General features: G+C 42.5%; 1 protein-coding gene across 9 annotated transcripts in view; it reads left to right on the plus strand.

Moving 5' to 3' along the window:
* The window catches only part of LOC135223803 (polycomb protein EED-like), a 73,387-nt gene that overhangs the window by 32,008 nt on the left and 20,020 nt on the right, over positions 1-21,359 (plus strand). For all 9 annotated transcript variants that reach the window (XM_064262698.1, XM_064262636.1, XM_064262651.1 and 6 more), the window contains exons 3-7: positions 2,772-2,943; positions 4,724-4,859; positions 15,296-15,459; positions 16,515-16,754; positions 16,969-17,121. In XM_064262698.1, coding sequence (XP_064118768.1) covers positions 2,772-2,943; positions 4,724-4,859; positions 15,296-15,459; positions 16,515-16,754; positions 16,969-17,121 — 865 coding nt within the window. The remainder of the gene's footprint in view (positions 1-2,771; positions 2,944-4,723; positions 4,860-15,295; positions 15,460-16,514; positions 16,755-16,968; positions 17,122-21,359) is intronic.

Genomic DNA, 21,359 nt, shown 5'->3' on the forward strand with positions numbered 1-21,359 from the left:
ATTTGTCACAGGATTAGTTCTGTTTACTGAGTTAAGCATAATCAGTTTTAGTGTTAGTACATGATTGTTAGCTCTTTCTCTCTTTCTCTGTGAGCCTGTTATCACCACTAGTGATGAGGTCAATGTCCTGCTAATTATATAACCGATTCAGTTTCTCCCTTTTATATTGGTAATAGTACGTAAGTTTATGTGTGTCACTTTTATAGTAAAGCATTATATTTTACTGTTATGTTGGATAATTTCCTAGCGCCTAGCTGGATACAGTCAGACAATTGGAGATTGAAAAGCAAGGAATCTGTGAGATGTGGCAACACCTGTGTATATCGGGTGAAAACTGGTCAAAGACCACGCACCCACGCTTGCCGTGTTTAGACTTTCCCAACCCAGGATGTCATAAGATGACAGAGGGATGGCTAGAGGTAGGCAGTAAAACATTAAGACCTCAGGTTTGTAGCTATGAAAAATACAAATTGTCTTAGAAAATTTGTCATTTGTTCATACGCGAACAAACCTTCGGTCTTAACAATAGGATAGACATATACGTACTACTTGGTTGGAGGTACAGACATCCTAAACCAGCTGGGGGCCAACCCACCAGTCCAACTCCAAAAGAAATATCTACTGGAGAGGGACTAATGCTCGTGAGAAGCTAGATACACTGGTATCCAACAACTCGGCCAACTGGGTTATATACAAGGATATATGGAAAGAATCATTGCAGTAGGGAACTAAAGAGAAATTCTGACTTTGATTACAAACCAATGCATCAGGGTTTGTTATCACTCCTTACTGTTGGACAGCCACCACAGGACCCAAGGAAAACATATCCATATATCTGTGGGCAACATCCTTAAGATAGAAAGAGGTGAACGTGGACTGGCGTAACCAAGTACCAGCGCTCAAAACTCTATGAACAGCCAAATTCTTCTCGAAAGTCAGAGAGGGACCAATACCCCTGATGTCATGTGCTCTGGCCTGCACAGACGCGGCGGCGGAATCATCAAGAGTCAAATACGCCTGTTTGACAGCTTCATGTAACCAAAAAGAGATTGTATTCTTGGACACCTCTTTCGCAGACGCCCCGTGCTAACTAAAAGCCTACAACAACCTGGCCTAAGATGTCGTGTCCTCTTAAGAAGCAACGCAGAGCCCTGACAGGACACAATAAGAGTCTTGAGAATCACCGTCCGCAAAGTCATCCAGAGATGGAATGGAAAAGGAGGTGAACCTTTCTTCCTGCACCGAGGGATTCTGGGTCTTTGCCACGAATTCCGTATAAGATATGCCAATCAAGTGTTTTCATTTTACTGGAGTTAGCCTCACACCCCACTAACTACACCATTGATTAATCTGTGCCATGTCAAGAATGAGGCCGAGGACAGCATCATTTCTCATAAGAGGAGACTTGACTACACCCACAAGTGTTGCATCATTGGCATATTAAACAATCTTGTTTTCCAGGCCAACAACTGTATATTGTATACATTAAAAATAACAGTGGGCCAAGAATGCTCCTCTTTGGAACTCTAGACACAATAGGTCTTGGTTCACTGAAGATCCCATCAACGGCAACTCTGCTGCCTACCTGAAAGGAAATCATGAAGTAAACCTAAAGCATACGAATTCACCCAAAGATTCTGAAGTTTATATACATAAGTCACTTCTGATTTACTAAATCAAAAGCAGGACAAAAATCCATTTGAATTACTTTGCACTTAAAACCTGTATCAAGATTCTTTTGAAAATAGCATGTCAATTCTAAAAGAGCATTGCCAGTACCTAACTGCTTCCTATATGCATTTTGACTACCAGCAAACAATCCTTTAGATTCCACATGTTTATATAGTGGCTTAAACAAATTTTTTTTAGCAACTTTAGAGAGCACAGGGAGAAATGGCCTGTAGTTATACTGCAATCTGCTAATATGCCATTTTGTAGAATAGGCACTGTATTGCTAAGCTTGTGCTCTTCCGCAAAGATACAATGTAGACATAAAAATCTGTATAACCTAATGGACTCATAATGAAGCAACATAATAAAAATCAGCAGAATAATAAACAATAATATTGTATGTAATACAACAACAGCATTTACATTATTTACACTAATTACATTTTAAGTATACGTAAACCTAACCATGTCTGGAAGAAATGCTGGAAGCAACTGGTGGATAAGGTGGAATCAGCACATGTTATAGGGCATGCATAAGAAGCCCTCCATGTTTGCCACAACAACTGGGGGAGGACAGTCAGGATGGATTTAGAAAATATAAAAAGCTTAGAAGGAATAAATTATGTAAAGAAGGCTTCCTGATAATCCACAGTGCAACTTTTGGTTTCTCATCAGCTTCCCCATCTTGAATAAACAGTTAAGTGAACAAAAAAGGAAAAATACCTGATTGTACCCTCAAGTGAGGCAACTCAAAGCTAAGACATGGAAGGCCACGATACAATGGCTATGGCCCAGTTCAAGGTTGGAGAACAATATTTGCTTTCAGAGTAACCTCTTAGAAGGGTCCATTCCACCCATTGGTTTGATTTCAGTGTCCTCATAGATGAGTTGCCTACCAAGGCTGAAGAGTCTTCTTCTCTATACCGGGTAGGCAGGAATGTCACACCCTGAAGTGTACATTGCTTAAAAAAAGCCACATTAACTCACTACACACCCATAATATTGTTAATACCATTATCATTACTGGGAAGAGAAAGAATATGCATTTGTAAAGGTAATTTAATTTTAAACTATTATATTATAATTTGGTTTGTTCACAGGTGTTATTTAAAGGAAGACCATGGACAGCCAATATTTGGAGTGCAGTTCAATCAACATCTGCGTGAGGGTCAGCCTCTTGTTTTTGCAACTGCTGGGAACAATCGTATCTCGGTTTACCAGTGCATAGAAGATGGTTCGATAAAATTACTTCAGTGCTATAGTGATCCTGATGTAAGGTTTTATCTTTATTAATTACATGGTAATATCTCTAAGTAAAGTATTTCTCTTTGTCAAATTTGTTAGTTTAGTGGTCATAAATAATATAAATACGGTAATGGTTTGTTTAAAAAATCTTTTTGAAAATTTTATTCCTAAGTGTAAAGAATCTGTCAGTTTTGATAGAAACTTTTGTTAGCAAATTTTCTTTTGAGAAATTTTTCACCAAAAATTCATGACTAGAAGATTTGATTTGCTAATTCACAATACACACACTGCAGACTTAATCAGCATTTTATACACAAAGCTTTATAGCTTTTTTATTAAGTGAATCCCATGCTCATTTCTTTTGAGCTTTAAAGTACAACCATCACTAATCTGGCATCATTGAGACCTTTCAGTTTCCAGATTATAGACTGTTTAGGCTAGAATATACTTTACCCAGCAGTGAACCACTTCTTCGTACCCCTAAAATACCCTGTAAATCAGTACAAGGTGGTTAGAAAAAGAAGAAACATTTAATAAAAGTGACGTGAAATTTTACTGATGCACAGGCAAAATACATTTTAATTCTATTGACTTCACAAGAAAGTTCATCATTGCCGCTTCCAAATGAAAGAACTGGGATTTTCAATGAAGCATATTTACATGTCTGGAGGTGGAAGGCTGTTAGGATTCCCATCTTTGTCTTGGAATTTTTTTTTTATGCATTTTACATTATTCTTGTATATACTTTTATTGTATTTTCTAACTTTTTAATTTTTACACTACAAGAGATAACTGCTATCATGTTGTAGGGTATGAACACAAACTCATTTGCTGGCATTAAAGAGCTTGCAACAGCTTTTGTTATGTGTTATACTTATGATTTTCCTATTTAACTTTTACTATTTTTACTTATATTTTTATTGCAGCATTTTCTCATTTTTTTATCACAACCTAAAAGCCAAACACAATTGTGTGTAGGATAAGTATGTACGCTCACAAGTTGTACCAATAAATAATAAGTGGCAGGTTGGTGTGGTGACCTGGGAATTTGAAATTGCGCCAACCAAAATTAGTGCCAGGTTAGTGATGGAACGAGATTAATGATTGCTGGATGAATGGTAGTCGACCTATATATCACACATTCAGTTTTTCCCCATTCTTCCTAGCAGTGAGTTTGTATGACACACTGTAGATGGTACTGGAGGTTCTTTACGTTCCCCCTTCATTTATCTTGTATGCATTACGTATTGCATTTTACAATGCACCAGTTAACTTTTTTTTGTGACTTCTCATCTGTCCAACTTTATAACTTCACCTTGTTCTATTTGCTTAGCCCTATTAAAGTTTGACGGTGTAACAAATCTAAATAAACACAAATAAATGATATCTTAATCATGATAAAAATTAAAGGCAGATGAGAGAAGAAGAAAATTGACCTAGTTGCTCACAGCCCTGTATGGGTGTACCCATATGGGCTTACTGTTATGGTTTAATTTTTTTTTTTCTCAGCTTTTCAACTACTGAATTTATTAATGATGGTAAAGCATACATGGCTTGTAATCACTTTTGATAAAGGATGTCTTGAATGTTAAATTCAGTGTTATGAAATAGTGGAGTCATGTATTTTAATTCTGTTTGCTTAAAACAGCAGTATGTTTCTATATCAGATTTTTGTTTCCAAAAGGTAGGTTTTTTTTTCTTTTTACCTAATAGAGTAATTACATGAATTTCATAAGCTTTAAATGTAGTGCCATAGTTATAAGCTACAAATATTTATACTGATATTGTACTGTATTTGCTTTTTCAGACAGAAGAAAACTTCTATACAGTTGCATGGAGTTACGATACTGAAACAGGAAGGCCAATCTTAGCAGCAGCTGGGTCACGAGGAGTTATTCGTATTTTTTCACTTGCTACCATGCAGTGCGTTAAACATTTTATAGGTAAAATTTCATTTTACACTTTCCATATGTATTTGCAGTATTACCTTTATTTGCTATTGATGCCCTTCAGACTTGTGGCCTTAAAAATTCTCTACTACAACAAATTCAGTGTGCATCCTCAGTTATATGAAGCTGGTGAAATTGTTGAAATATGTTGGATCTCGGCTCATGGAGGCATTAGGGGGAATGATGATGCCAACAAATTATTACTATTCAAAAGATGAACCCTATTTATATGGAACATGCCCTTGGGGGCCATTGACTTGAAAATCAAGCTTCCAAAGAATATTGCATTCATTGGGAAGCAAGAGATAAGAAAGGAAAATAAAAAATAAGAAATCTCACTTATTAAAAAGAAAAAATAAATTAATAGGTAGTGTATTAAAATGCAAGAATATCATTAGGGTTTTAATGCATTGCCTCTCTGCTTGAACTTTTGAAGTTCCAATTGCAATGCATCCTCAGGGAGATTTCCACAGTCCGGAAACAAACCCCTCTTGTTATAGCCTTTAAACTCTGGGAATTACAGCCGAGACTCAAGATGATTGAGTCCATCTTACTTTCTACCCTCTCCTAATGAGTGATTCATAGTGCAGCTGTGAAGTTTTCCTCCAGTTAACCTTTCAAACTTTTTCACTGTCAATTTCAGTTTCAGTGCTGAATGACCTCATAAGTCCCAGTGCTTGGCCTTTGTCCTAAACTCTATATTCAGTTCATTTCAAGAGGATTGAGGTTTGATTAGTAAGGTAAATTTGATATTCTAGTGTTTGTTAGTGTAAAGAATGCAATAAGAGAGTGGAGACTGATTATTGACATCAGTCTGCCAAACAAGTTTGTGCCACAAGTCTTTTAGATAAGAGTACTCTTATAGTATTCTTGGCCCACAGGTGTATTTCCACATCCTTGGAAATATGCTTGGCATTTTGAGTTTTGTTTCAGCCTGATAACTGCTTTGCAAGTCTTCACCTGAACCATGGTACCAAGAGCAGCTTGGGTGCATCAGATCTGTATAAGAGACTGAAGATATTTCAATGACTGTCTGTTGTTGGCATTTAGTGTGGTAGAATTGTAACATTTCATACAATGAACTTACCTGTCAGATATATACTTAGCTAAGACTCCGTCGTCCCTGACAGAAATTCAAATTTCGTGCCACTCGCTACCGGTAGGTCAGGTGATCTACCTGCCTGCCCTGGGCGGCAGGACTAGGAACCATTCCCGTTTTCTATCATATTTTCTCTGTCGCCAGTGGTATCAACATTGTTGTTACTACCTCCTGACTGGAATTCGCTTTTCAAGACTTTTGATCATCTATATTGGATTTCTTGGTGACGTACTGGATCGTTGTTTTGGCATTCGCTACGGTGGACTGGATTTGGACTTGCTTTTGATTTTTCTGATAGAATGTCTGATTCAAGTGTTAGTGTGAGAGTGTGTGTGAATGTAGGCTGCAAGGTGAGGATACCGAAGGCTTCGGTTGATCCTCACACTGTATGTCGTAAATGTAGGGGGGTTTGACTGTTCTTTGGCTAACACCTGTATTGAGTGTGAAAAGTTGAATGCTAATGAATGGAAGACTCTAACTTCTTACTTGAAGAAGTTAGAGAGGGATAGAATTAGACGGGCTGCACAAAAGAGTGTGAGTACAAGGCCTATTGAGCCTTTTTCTGAGTCTAACTCTCCTATTATTAATGAATTTGATTCTCCCTATGTATCTGAACCCACACAGGCTTTGCATTCGGATTCGGCTTCGGAAATCGCCAATCTGAAGGCTACTCTTCGTAAAATGAAGACAAAGATGGCGGCCATGCAAGGTAAGGGAAGTGATAGTGAATTACTTAGTGAAGTGAGTGTTCCCAGTGTTGTGGAGCGTCTGACCGTCCCTGCGATGCTCCCAGGCCTAGACCTCTTCCAAACTCACATACCCAGAGGAGAAGGAAAGTCGAAAGTCGTACGGAGGTTGTGGGGAATCCCCAACGGTCAGGCGTCCCTTCAGCAGGTTCTGTTTCACTACAGTCTGCTCAGGACCGCTTTAATAGAAGCGTCCTACGAGATTGTTTCTCGTCGTCCGGTTCTCCTTCACCTAAACGAGGGTGGAAGGACTCGGATCTTTCTAGGCCACTGAAAAGGCACTGGAAAGAGCGCACGTTCGACTCGAGCCCGGAACGCTTCTCGGAGGAAGCTCCTTCTTCTATCAAGAAGGCTAAGCTGGTTTCGACGCCTCCTCGAACGGTATTTGAGGATCGCACTCCTTCGAGTTCTTTCCTGCTTCTTCTATTGAAGAGGACGCTGGTGTGGCTTCCAAGAGGATATTGCTTGCAGTACAAGAGCAGATAGCCTCTTTGGTTGGAGTTCTTTCGAGGGATCCCCCTCGCAAGAAGGACGCTAGACTTCCTATTAAGGAAGGTCTCGGTCTTCTTTCAGCCGGCCAGACGTGAAGCGTCCCCTCCAGAACATGGACGTCTTCCAGGCCGCGAAGAGTCTTTGCAAGTTTGTTTCAGGCAGCTATCCGCAGCGAGTTGCCTCTGGATAAGGATACGCCTCAGGCCGCGAGGATTCAGCCCAAGCGACGATGGCTCCAGCCAGGCGCGAGGATTCAGCCAAGCGCGAGACGCCAGCCAGGCCGCGAGGAGGGAGTCAGCTTTGCTGTTGAGGCGCCACAGACAAGCGCGAGGCGTCAGCCAGGCGCGAGATGCCAGCCAGGCAACAAGCTCCAGCCAAGCGAGAAGCGCCAGCCAAGCGCGAGGCGACCAGCAAGCGAGGAGCCGCTTTCCAGGCGTGAGAAGTCAAGCAGACGCGAGACTTCTTTTAGACTTGAGAGAGATTCTATTCACTCTATGAGTCCCTCTCCTAGTAGGAGTTTGTCACCAGTAGAGAGAGAACGGGATGAAGATCCTCTCGTTTTTCAGGCCGATTCTCCGCACGGTGTAGAAGGAGATTCGGAAGAAGAGGGTAACGGTAGAGAAGGAGTCTCTAACTATAGAGTTCTGACAGACCTTCTTTTGCAGGAGTACGGAGATTCTTTGACTCCTGCGGCTCCTCCTTCGCCTCGATCACTGTTTTCGAGTGCGGTTGTACCAAAGTCTTCGTCGGTCTTGAAGATGAGACCTACGATCTTATGAAGAGAGCGCTACAGTCTCTAGACAAATGGATGTTGTCAAAGAAGGATCTGGGCAGAACACCTTCTGTATGCCTCCAGCCATACTTTCTGGCAAGAGAGGTTTCTGGTACCGAACTGGGGAGAACATGGGCCTTTCTCTCCCAGCGGCAGCCGAAGCGGACTTTTCAACCTTGGTTGATTCATCGCGGAGACACGCTTTGAATGGAGCTCGTGTGTCTTGGGCGATTTCTGAGACGGATCATCTCCTCAAGGGCCTCTTCCATATTTTGGTCCCTAGGGGTGATGTCTAAGAAGGCTCATGACTCGGAAGGTCTAGACCCCGAAGTCATTCTGAGTATTCTTTCTTGTATTGACAAGGCAGTACAAGACGGATCGGGAGAAATCTCCTCTCTTTTTGGAGCGGTACTCCTTAAGAAGAGGAGTATTTTTAGTGCCTTCTTAACCAAGGCGGTTTCTCCCTCACAGAGAGCAGTCCTGGTTTTCGCTCCCATGTCGGACTTCTTGTTTCCTTCTCAGTTAGTGAAGGACATTTCTCGCTCACTGACTGAGAAGGCGACACAGGATCTTCTCCTGCAAACTGCAAGGAAGAAGAGACTCCTAGTTTCGGTTGACAAGAAAGGACCGACTTCTACGGTTCAGCCCTTTCGAGGAGGCCCTCCCTCCAGAGCTCCCTCTAAGAGAAGAGGTCCTGAGAGGAGAGGTAAAGCTTCTTCCCGTCCCTTTAAGAAAGGGAAGTGAGACAGACAACCTCCAAACACCAGTGGGTGCCAGGCTTCTCGAATTTGCAGACGCCTGGTCACTCATAAACTCGGACGCCTCTTCGATGTCCATAATCAGGAAGGGATATCTTATCCCCTTCCAGGACAGTCCTCCCCTAACGACCATTCCGCGGGAACTGTCAGCCAGATACAGGGACCCTGTACTGAGGGATACTCTTCGTCTGATTGTGAATCAAATGTGGGACAAAAGAGCTATATAATTAGTTCTATCTTTTTTTTCTTTTTTTTTGCAAAACTCTCCGGGGTTTTACAATCGGCTTTTCCTGGTTGCGAAAGCCTCGAGGGGCTGGAGACCAGTACTAGATGTCAGCGCTCTGAACAAGTTCGTTCTAAAGTTCTCTATGGAGACTTCGGCCTCAGTCCTTGCGGCTTTGCGTCAAGGAGATTGGATGGTGTCGCTGGATCTCCAGGACGCCTATTTTCATGTCCCGATTCACCCTTCGTCGAAGAAGTACCTCCGTTTCATGGCGGGGGGAAGGATCTTTCAGTTCAGGGCCTTGTGTTTCGGCCTGTCAACAGCTCCTCAGGTCTTCACAAACCTGATGAAGAATGTGGCGAGGTTTCTTCACCTCAAAGGCGTCAACATCTCTATATCTGGACGATTGGCTCATCAGGGCCAGAACAGAGAGACAGTGTTTGGAGGACCTTTCTTTGACCCTAGACCTGATAAAGGCGTTGGGACTACTCGTGAACCTCGAGAAGTCACAGCTGATTCCCAGACAGAACTTGGTCTATCTGGGGATTCAGATGGATTCTCGGGGTTTTCGAGTATTTCCTTCGCAAGAGAGAATCGTGAGAGGCTTGGAAAAAGTCTCTCTCTTCTTAGGGAAAGAACAGACTTCGGCGAGGGAATGGTTAAGCCTTCTAGGCACCCTTTCCTCGCTAGAACAGTTTTTTCCTCTAGGAAGACTGCATCTTCGTCCTCTTCCGTTTTTCCTAAGGAGATCATGGAACTGGAAGACGGGACTTCTCTCCGACAGTTTTCTCCTTCCAATGGAGATGAAACCACACCTGCAATGGTGGTTGTCCCCTCTAAAAGAGAACAAGGGAATTTCTCTGGAAGTTCCGAACCCAAGCCGAGTGTTGTATTCAGACGCATCGGAGAAGGGTTGGGGAGCAACACTAGGACCGAGAGAAGTGTCAGGCACCTGGAAGGCAGCACAGGTGTCCTGGCACATAAATTGCAAAGAACTTCTAGCAGTTCACTTGGCGCTAAAGTTCTTCGAACCCTTTGTGACAAACAGTGTGGTCCAAGTGAATGTGGACAACACTACCGCCCTGTCCTACATTCGGAAGCAAGGAGGAACGCACTCCGTGTCTCTATACGAGATAGCAAGAGATCTGCTAATTTGGACCTCACAGAGGAACATCTCCCTCCTGACAAGATTTGTTCAGGGTACGAGAAACGTCAGGGCGGACAGACTGAGCAGGAGAAGCCAGGTCCTTCACACAGAATGGACCCTTCATTCAGAGGTGTGTCAGAGTCTTTGGGATCTTTGGGGCACTCCTCACGTAGATCTGTTCGCCACATTCCTTTCCAAAAGGCTGGAAGTCTTTTGTTCAGTGGTGGAAGACCCAAGAGCTCTCGTGGTCGACGCCTTCCTGCTAGACTGGTCTCATGTGGACGTGTACGCTTTCCCCCCTTTCAAAATCCTGGGACAAGTGTTGAGAAAGTTTGTAGCGTCCAACGGGACAAGGATGACCCAGATAGCCCCGTTTTGGCCAGCACAAGATTGGTTTGCAGAGGTGCTGGAGTGGACAGTAGACTTCCCAAGATCCCTTCCAAAAAGGATGGATCTTCTCAGACAGCCACACTTCGAGAGGTTTCATCAAAACCTCCCCGCTCTCGCGCTGACTGCCTTTCGACTATCGAGGGGTTTTTCTCGCGAAGCTGCAAGCGCTATCGCTAGAGCCCGCAGAGCTTCCACTAGACGAGTCTATCAGTCGAAGTGGGAGGTATTCAGAAGGTGGTGTAAGTCTAAGAAGTTGTCCTCCTCCAGTACCTCTATAACTGAAATCGCTGATTTCCTTTTGTTCTTGAGAGAGGTCTCTCACTTATCTGTATCGACGATCAAAGGATACAGGAGCATGCTTTCGGCAGTCTTCAGAAACAGAGGCCTAGAGATTGCTGATAATAAAGATCTGCACGACTTGATTAGATCGTTTGAAACGACAAAATCTAAGGAACTAACTCCTCCCAGCTGGAACCTGGATGTAGTTCTTAAGTTCCTTTCGTCTGACAGATTTGAGCCTCCTCATTTAGCTTCGTTCCGGGATATAACAAGGAAATGCTTGTTTCTCCTATCTTTGGCGACAGCCAAAAGAGTTGGGGAACTTCATGCCCTGGAAGATGAAGTCGGCTTTAACAGAGACTCGGCCTTCTGCTCGTTTAGAACTCTTTTTCTAGCGAAAAATGAGAACCCATCGAATCCCTGGCCCAAGAGATTCGAGATTAAAGGCTTATCGAGTCTAGTAGGGAGAGAAACAGAAAGGTCTCTTTGCCCGGTAAGAGCCTTGAAGTTCTACTTACAAAGGAAGAAACAAATGGGAGGCTCTAGACAAAGTCTTTGGTGTTCGATTAAGGACCCCACAAGAATCATGTCTAAGAACGCATTAGCTTTCTTCATTAGGAGCGTCATTACAGATGCTCACAAGTTCTGTCCTGACGACTCTTTTCCGCTTTTAAGAGTAAAAGCTCATGAAGTTAGAGCAGTGGCGACGTCTCTCTCTTTTCAGAAGAATATGTCGCTAAAGAAAATCATTGATACGACATATTGGAGGTGCAATTCGGTATTTGCATCTCACTATCTTAAAGACGTTCGCGTAACCTACGAGAAATTTTTTTCTCTGGGGCCTTTTGTATCGGCGGATACGATACTGGGTACGGGAGCAAACACCAATCCTTACTTTGTTACTACCTTCTACTAGATTATGTTTCTAGATTTCTGCTGACAAGAGGGCTCGGTGCTGCACTGGCGGCCAGTCACTGTTGTTCAGTAAGGAACTCTTGTGATATCTTTTAGAGGAGTATTAAAATTTTTTTTGAGAATTTTTTATGAATGCGTTTTAGTTTCGAGTTATGGGTTGTTTGTAATGAGTTCGGGGATAACTCAGAACAATTCTATATACTAACATGGTGGTTAGGATCAGGTGGTCGGGATTGGTTATGCTCCTTCATAAGGTGTGTTGTCATAGAAGTGGTCCAGTACCCATTGACAAAGTCCTTTCAGGCTCTGCCGAGTATGCGGTTCATATACCCATCGACAGACCCACAAGAACTCTAGCCATAGATCTAATATCTCGCTAAAGTCTTGAGGTGATGCAGACTACCGGGCTACAGCCACGAAGTCTACCACCTATCAGGTAGGAACCAAGGTTTTTCTTTTATACCTACAACATATGTTGTTTACCTGTCTATTCCATATTAGCTGTCTCTTACCCTCCACCAAAGGGTGCCAATCAGCTAAGTATATATCTGACAGGTAAGTTCATTGTATGAAAATGATATTGTTATAATACAATAAAGTTTCATACATACTTACCTGGCAGATATATACGATTAATGGCCCACCCAGCCTCCCCGCAGGAGACAGGTGGAAGAGAGAAAATTTGATAGAAAACGGGAATGGTTCCTAGTCCTGCCGCCCAGGGCAGGCAGGTAGATCACCTGACCTACCGGTAGCGAGTGGCGCGAAATTTGAATTTCTGTCGGGGACGACGGAGTCTTAGCTAAGTATATATCTGCCAGGTAAGTATGTATGAAACTTTATTGTATTATAACAATATCATTTTCGCTCTTTTCTGTCAAGTTTTCCAGAAGTCAAATTTAGTATCAGTGAGAGGTACGTATCAGAGGATGGTGATTTACACAAAAGTGGAAATAGATTGCCTAACTAAACAGGATCAGTTGTCATCCTTGGTCCATTAGAATGGCATAGCCTGAACCTTCTTTTCATTTAATGGTAATTCCTTATTATGAGTTCTCCGCAGAAAATTGTACTTCACAATTAGTATAGCTCTAATAGCTGTGGTCAGCAGTAGCTCTGCCTGAAGACTACCATGTCTTAACCTGTGAGGATGTTGTGAAGGGCCTTCACAGGCATGATCATGTGAGGTGCTGGGAAAATATTCGTATCACTTCAATGGGCCATAAATGACTTACGGCAACTCTTACAGGAACTACAGTAGCTCAGTACAGGACAGAGGTGGATCAGTGCGACATGAGATTTCATTGGGGGAAATGTACTGTACCTCCATATCCCTGGACATCTTTTTATATACGTATTTGCTCATGAATATACCCAAGGATAGCCTTAGTTCTTATCTTTTATGATAGTATGTCGGCTATAATTGTAATTTTGCAAACTAAAGGGCAAAGAAGTCTTAGGAAAGATAGGTATACCTCACCAAAAGGTACTGCATCTTCCGGTATACCCCGCCAAAAGGTACTGCATCTCCCCCATAGTACATCTGTGAAATATTTTACCATATATTCAGTTTTTCAGTGATCATAGCTTTTATGTTATGAATTCAAAACTCGCGGCACACGCTACCGGTAGGTCAGGTGATCTACCATTCCCGCCGCTGGGTGGCGGAATCCCAACCATTCCCGTTTTCTGAGCCAGATTTTCTCTTACACCTGTCTCCTGAGGGGAGGCTGGGTGGGCCCTTAATCGTATATATCTGCCAGGTAAGTATGTATAAAACTATTGTATCTTAACAATATCATTTTTATACATGCGACTTACCAGGCAGATATATACTTAGCTGATTGACACCCTTGGTGGAGGGCGAGAGACAGCTATATAAATACAAAATTCTAATAACGGGAAACAACAACAATTGTTGTAGGATATCAATCCTTGGTTCTTACCTGTTTGGGCTGAAGACTTCATGATTACTGTCATTTAGTCTGCCTGCCTCAAGAGCTTCAGTGAGGTAAACCACCTATGACCGAACAGCCCTTCTGGATCATGTCAATGGGGGCTAGCCCGCTTACGCGACAGAACCTGCATGGATCGTACCAATGGGGCTTACCCGCTTACATGGCAGAGCCTGACCTGTATCTTATCAATGGGGGCTAGCCCTCTTACATGATAGAGCTTTAGGCTTTCTACCATAATGCACACAACGAGGAGACCAAAAGTTAATCCGACCACCTGACCTTCCTAACCATGTTAAATCTAAGAACTGAAAAGGGTTCTCCTATACCCTCTTTCAGTCAACCATAAAAACCAAACACCATAATGTTAAATTTACATAACCTAACTAATTAGGATTAACCTCAGCTCCTCCTCCCAGCACTAAATCCGCGGACACATATGCTCCCAGTGAAAAGCACTTCTCATAAGTAACTCTCACATCCTTTAGATAGTGAGAGGCGAACACTGAGTTACACTTCCAATACGTGGATTCAATTAGATTTTGAAGGGACCACGTTTTATGAAAAGCCATTGAGGTTGTTATGGCCCTCACTTCGTGTGCTTTCACCCTGAGGAGTTTAAATTGTTCTTCACCACATTTAAGATGCGCTTCCTTAATAACGTCTTTAATGAAAAACGTAAGGGCGTTTTTTGATATTGGTCTTGTAGGATCCTTGACCGAACACCAAAGACTTTCCTGCGTACCTCCCAAAAGAGACTTTCTTTGTAAATAAAATTTTAGCGCTCTTACTGGACAAAGGGTCTTCTCCTTTTCTTCCCCCGTAAGAGAAGAGAGTGCCTTCACTTCGAAGCTTCTAGGCCACGGTTTTGATGGGTTTTCGTTCTTGGCTAAGAAGAGAGGCTTAAAAGAGCAAATTGCAGCCTCCTTCTTAAACCCCACTCTGCCCTCTAACTACCCACGATCTCTTCAGAGGACGAGACTTCGAAGCAGAGCTCCATCCACGCCTGGACGAGGAGGAGTCAGACGCAGAAAAACACTCTTCCAGGATGCCTTTTCTATTTCGCAAGGGCTCCCAAAGCCCAGTCCATAAAATTGAATACTTCGAGTTTTTAACCTTAATTTGTGCAAATGTGTGTTACCAGAGACTTTGTTTCTGACTCGTTAGCCTCAAAGTGCTCTTCTGGCTCCTTTAGGCTTTCATAAACAGAGGGTCCTTCAGCAAATTGCCCATCAACCTAAATAGCAGAGTGTATAAAAAGTAAGTATGTAAGGCCATGATGAAATGAACTTTTTTAAAACAATGGTATTTTTTTTTATCATAAAAGACCTAGTAATCATATAGCGAGTATCTTCCTTATAGCCCCCTCTAATTGCTGCCTCACATGCAATTCACACAAAAAGTGAAAAGGTGATTGAAGCATAATTGAGCATTTAGATATGTGCATGGAGAGAGTCTGATTGGTGTTCTGAATTGAGAAGTGTAGACATGTACTGTTTGATTATAATGGGTTTGTATGGAAAAACTTGTGTATTGAATATGCAATCTGTTATCAATTGTGTGCTTAAGCTTGTGGTATTAATGGTTGTGTCCCCTTACTTATTCTAACTGATTATGTATACTTAAATTTATTTTTTATTTGTTTTTAATCAAGGCCATGGAAATGCCATAAATGAACTTAAATTTCATCCTCGGGATCCAAACCTCCTATTATCAGTGAGTAAAGACCATGCCCTAAGGATGTGGAATATCAGGACAGATATCCTTGTGGCTACCTTTGGTGGAGTAGAGGCTCACAGAGATGAAGTTTTAAGTGCTGTAAGTATTAACCATATTTTCAGATCATAATTTTTAGATAAACTTACTACTGCTAAAGGATTTCAAAATCAGTTTTTCACAAAACTATATTGAGATCATTAACATTTTTGTCCTTTATTGTCCCTTTCTTGGAACTTTATATGAAATGAGTTCTCTCAATCCTCATACGTAGTATTTTTCATGTAGGGCTCCAACTGGTGTCCATCCTGCAGTTTTCATATCTGCTACTGTACTAATATCACTACCCTATCTCATCATATGTTTAGACCACCTCAGTCTTTCAGATGTATCTAATTTTAAGCTGCCGAACACATTTTCCTGAGCTTCCTCATTTGCAATATGATCTTGGCACAAAAAGCATCCATATATTCAAGATCATTTGCTTTGTTAAAGTAGTTGGTAAAATTCTGTATGATAATAAAAATTGAGTAAAAGCCTTATTTCATGCATCATTACTTTGTAGGCCTTATGCACCATTAGTTCATTGGCAGCAAAGGTTTGGGCCAGCCCTTGAGAGTTGAGTGTCAGCTCAATGGTTTGAAGGAAATTTATTGATAGTAATATAGTGTACACAAAGAATTTTTAGACAGTTTGTTCAATACCAGTCCAGTAGTTTAGTAATCTCTTTCCACTTAATTTTAAAAGTTATGTTCATTATAAATCATAGCATTAGTTTTATTTATTGCATTTTTACCTATTTCAGGTAGGTTAAGAATGAATAGTGTTCATTGTACATAGAATATTTGATAGGACAAAATATATAAACATAAATTCAGGTTGTTTGACATGCATAGGCTACCAATAATCTAGCAGTGTATAATGTAATTAGTTTGTACATTCTTTAGTTATGGTGAAATGTTCTGGTCCATTTTAATGAGGGTTGAAATTCATTAAGTGATTGTTTTGAAAATCTATTGTACCAGAATATGAAGTTTTGGAGGATTTTTGATAAACACTGGTACCAAGATTTCATATGATAAAGAAAAAGGAAAAGATTTTTTTCCCCAATTTATTTTGACTTTTCAATAAAAAAATTTTTTGCTCTCATTCTATAGGATATTGACATTGAGGGCACCTGCATAGCATCATGTGGCATGGATCATTCCCTAAAAATTTGGAAACTTACAACGGATGCTATGTCATCAACCATTTCACAATCCTATACCTTTAATCCTAGTCGATCTGTGCGTCCATTTCCAACCTTACAACAGAACTTTCCAGATTTTTCAACCAGAGATATCCATCGAAACTATGTAGATTGTGTTCGTTGGCTTGGAAGATTTATTCTCTCAAAGGCAGGTAGTTCTTGAAGTTTTACAAATTGTTGCTGCATAGGTGATATAGAAGTTATGTTAACAATTCATCCTTATTTTCAACTCTATACTGATCTCAAAAAATGTATATAAAGCACATTGTTTTTAATGAAAAATTTATAAAAAAAAAAAAAAAAATTTCATTAATGTTGTATACAAAATTTTGAAGGTCACTAATGAAGCCCATTACTTGCAGAGTTGTGAAAACACAATTGTATGTTGGAAACCAGGCCTTTTGAATCAGACAGAACTTAAACATAATGATACAAACGTGACCATAATACACAAGTTTGACTACAAAGAATGTGAAATTTGGTTCATGAGGTTTGCATTAGATTTTTGGCAAAAGGTGAGTATTTAATTTTTTCACACAGTATTTAGGCTGTACAACCCAAAAAATATCTTGTTCGTACGCGAACAAACCTTCGGTCTTAACACTAGGATAATTTCTAGTGCCTAGCTGGATCCGGTTAAAAAGCAGATGATGGCAAGGGATCTTGTGATATCTGGCAACGCATGCATATAGCTCGGGTGAGGATTAGTCAAGGACGACGCCGCTACGCCAGTATTCTTTGACTACCTGGGCGAGAGTCTTGTTAACCTCTCTTGGCCTTTTCCCGGTTCATTGCCTATTTCGCTTGTGTTTAGTGTGTGTGTTTGGCTGTTAATATGGCTTCTTCTGCTCCTTCACGGTGTCAGTGTATGTGCCCCGGAGTTCCAGGTTTTCTGTTCTTGTTTTCTGGCATGCTTTGTCTTCTGCCTCAAACCACTGGCATGTTAACCCCCACCCGCCCCTGTCCGTGCCCATCACCAGCGTGTTGCAACCTCCCCTGCCCGTGCATGTGATGTAAGTGCTCCTTCTCCAAGGCCTATTCGTCGCCGTAAGGATCTCGAAGCACCTGTCAAGAGGTCGAAGGTAGTGAGCGCAGAGTTGGTGCAGCAGGAGTGTTTGCCTACCTCTCTCACTGGTGCTTCCAAGAGTTAGACTATAGGGGATTCTCCTTTGATCTCGAGTGTTCAGGGGGAAAGACTATAGGGGATTCTCCTTCGATCTTGAGTGTTCGGGTTTCCCCCCAACTCATGCATGTACGTCCGCCACGCCTGTGACCAATCATGGACATGTTGAGTCATCTGTTGAGGTAAGTGATGTTCCTAGTGTTATAGTGAGTTCGTCACGTAAGCCGATGCATGGACCCAGCCCAGACAGGTTAGTTGGGGTTTTGGGCTGTTTGGCTGCTAACCCTTCCGTTAATTTTGGTGGGGAAGGTGCCTTAGAGGAGTCTACACATCCATCTCGTCGGTGTCCGTTGGCGGAGCAGGAGGAGGGAGACACGCAAGAGTTGTCTTCCTTTTTGGAAGTTGTTGATCTCATTCGTGGGTTTAACAATTTGGAAAGTAGGACTCGGGCTTGGTCGTCTTACACTCCTCCTTGCTTGTGCAAGCCTTGGTGAGAGCTACTCAGGACCCCAAATCATCTCTTCAGCTTCCTTTGTCGGGGCACATTCAGTCGGTCTTGCAGAAGGTTAACGCCTCTGTTTTGGACTGGGACGGTTCACTTCACTCTAGGGGCTCTACCAAACTACTACCCCTGCCTCTCATGAGACATAGGAAGTACTATGCTACAAACTGCTTTTTTGTTGTTATGACATCTTGACCCAGACATCATTCACCTGAAGCCGGGATTGACTTTGGAACAGGTGAGGTTGGTGGCTCCGTCCTAGTCTCCGTAAGATGCTTCAGCATTGGAATCTACTGCGAACTCCATGTTGTAGACGGTTTCTTGGCTGGACTTCTGGTCTGTGTTTATTGCCAAGATAGCTTCTGACAGGTCCCCAGAATGGTTGGTGAGTGCATCCTCGCTTGCCAGTCTGGGGGCAAGGCATTTTCATATATGGCTCACCCGAGCGTTAATTTATGGGCTAACCTCCTGATTAGAAGGGACAAGGCTTTGCTCTAGGGTGGAGAGATCACTTGACACAGAGTCCTTGCTGGCATTGAGGAATGGAGATCTGTTGGAGTCCCAATTTTTGTTTCCTTGGACAGAGTTGAGAATGCGATAGACTGGCGCCGGGCTGGCACCAAAGACAACACTGGTGCACCAGGCTGTGTCCAAGTCGGAGTCTCGTTCTTGGAGAAGTCGGCTCCTCCTCCTCCTTCCTCTCTCCGTCCCCGTCCCCGTCCAGCAGCAGTCAAGGAGATCGTCTCCTGATAGACCGTCGAGGACCTCGAGTTCGGCAAGGCCTTCCCGTTCGACACAGCCTAAGTCAGAAAATCAACGCCCTTTTCGCTCTCGTTCCTTTAAGCCAAGAAGGGGCCCAAGGGGCAGAGGTAAAGGGGGCTGTCGGTATGTTAGGCACTTTTCCCTCTCCTGCCCCAGGGGGCGGGAGGAGGTTGCCTGGCGGGCCATTGGGCCAAGTGGCAGAGTTATGGGGCGGAGAAGTGGGTGGTAGATGTCCTTCGGGTGGGATACCTACTGCCATTCAACTTCTCTCCTTCTCTGTCGGACAAGCCGCAGCTCAGGAAGGTATATCCTCCAGATTCTCTGAAGTTCTTAGCTCTTCAGGAGGAAGTGCAGAAAATGCTGGACAAGGATGTGATAGAGGAAGTAGTGCGTCCGTCCCCAGGGTTTTACAGTCGCATCTTCTTGGTGCCCAAGCGTCGGGAGGATGGAGGCCTGTGATCGACTTTTTCACCTTGAATCACTTCATCAGGAAGACACGGTTCAAGATGGAGACCCTGCGCTCAGTGTTGGCAGCCGTGAGGGAAGGCGATTTCATGCTGTCGATAGATTTATGGGATGCTTACTCCCAAATCCTTGTTCATCCCACGTCCAGGAAGTTCCTTCGCTTCTCTCTTGGGGACAAGGTCTTTGAGTTCAAAGTCTTGGGCTTCGGGCTGACGGCAGCCCCTCAAGTGTTCACAAAGGTCTTCTCTCTCTTGTCAAGTTGGGCCCATGCTCAGGGGATCAGTTTGCTTTGGTACCTCGACAATTGGTTAGTCTTGGCAGTTTCCAGGGAAAAGCTGCTGCAGGGCAGGGATCGTCTACTTCGGTTCTGTCTGGAACTGGGCATATTAGTCAACCAGGAAAAGTCGAACCTCATACCCAGTGTCATGGACACTTGAGGTCCATTACAGGTTCTTAAATATAGTAAACAAAAAGGACTCGACATCAACAGTTGAAACTCGGGATACGAATATAGAAAGAAACACAAACAGAACAAAAGTTTATTTACAAGCGGGATACGAATATAGAAAGAAACACAAACAGAACAAAAGTTTATTTACAAGCTTACTGACAAAGATAAATGCAGAATGGTTTCTCCTATTTACAGAACAAAATGGAATCTTACAGTATGTGAACTGGGGAAACAGTGAGGTAATGAAATACTTGCTGGCCAGTTTTGCAGCTGTCAAAAATCAATGCTCGAAGCGATGGCTTCACAATGGAGAACTGCAGAACTTCAGACGTCGTCTTGACTCCGTACTGCAGAAAGCAATGTCCATTCTTGATACTTGAAGAGCAGGTTACTCCTCAAAACCAACTTGTAGGACGACTTGACCAGATTCCGATCCCACTCTCTCGTGCGCCTTCTTCCTCTCTTATCCTTTGTCTGTTCCTTCTCTTCTCTCTGATGATCTGATCACTGAGGATCCCTACTTCCTCATGGCATATATATATATATATATATATACGGCGATCTGGGGCGGGGCTGAAGGGGGTGGAGCATAACAGTGAATGTCACAGACTCCCGAGGCAACAGGAACCTTTTAGAAGGATGTAGGCAAAGAGTTACATCATAATACGTGGCGTTTCTGATGACACGACGGCGCTTGTTGAGTTCCATGTCCCACCTGGCGATACTAATAATCATGAGAACAGGCGCCTCTAGAATAATCATGAGAACAGGCGCCTCCAACATGTGCGCGATTGCCTCCTTGCTGCAGAACTTCTCGAAGAAGATGCATTTTCCTCTCTCGTAGTAGCCATCTTGCTTGGTGAGACGTTACCCGCGTGAAGTCACAATAATCAAACAGATATCACAAGTTTAACATACGACTAGAATTTGAGAAATATCTAGAAGTGTTCGTGAACTATCGGTGATAAGATTAGTGTGAAAATAGTAGGATAAAGCGTCTTCTAAGTTAGTTTATCAAGTGTAATACTATAAATCAGAACAAGATGGCAGTAAGTTCCAACTGCGGGAAAAGGTGGCGTAATTTGGCGTCGTTCTAGCAGATTCGCAATACGATGAGGTAGCAGGAAGGGAAACTGGCATTTCTTCATCTATGAAATCAGCAACAGTCCTTACCAAAAAGATACAAAAGCATTCATAGATATATTAGAAGGATATAATCCTTCAAACTGGAACAAATCTAATGAAAACATCTGAAAATAATTGAAGAAGTTCCAAATAAAATCCAAGTGGTCAAGAGACTCATAAAGAAAATATACATAAACCAACATATTCCGACAAAGAAAAATGAATAAGGTGAATCTTGTGAATATACTAATTGATGCATTAGGAAAAAGAATGCCAAAAGCATGCAAACTGTGTAAGGTTTGGTATAGCATAGTCAATCCACAAA

This window comes from Macrobrachium nipponense, chromosome 20 (genome assembly GCF_015104395.2).
Source record: "Macrobrachium nipponense isolate FS-2020 chromosome 20, ASM1510439v2, whole genome shotgun sequence".
NCBI lineage: Eukaryota > Metazoa > Arthropoda > Malacostraca > Decapoda > Palaemonidae > Macrobrachium > Macrobrachium nipponense.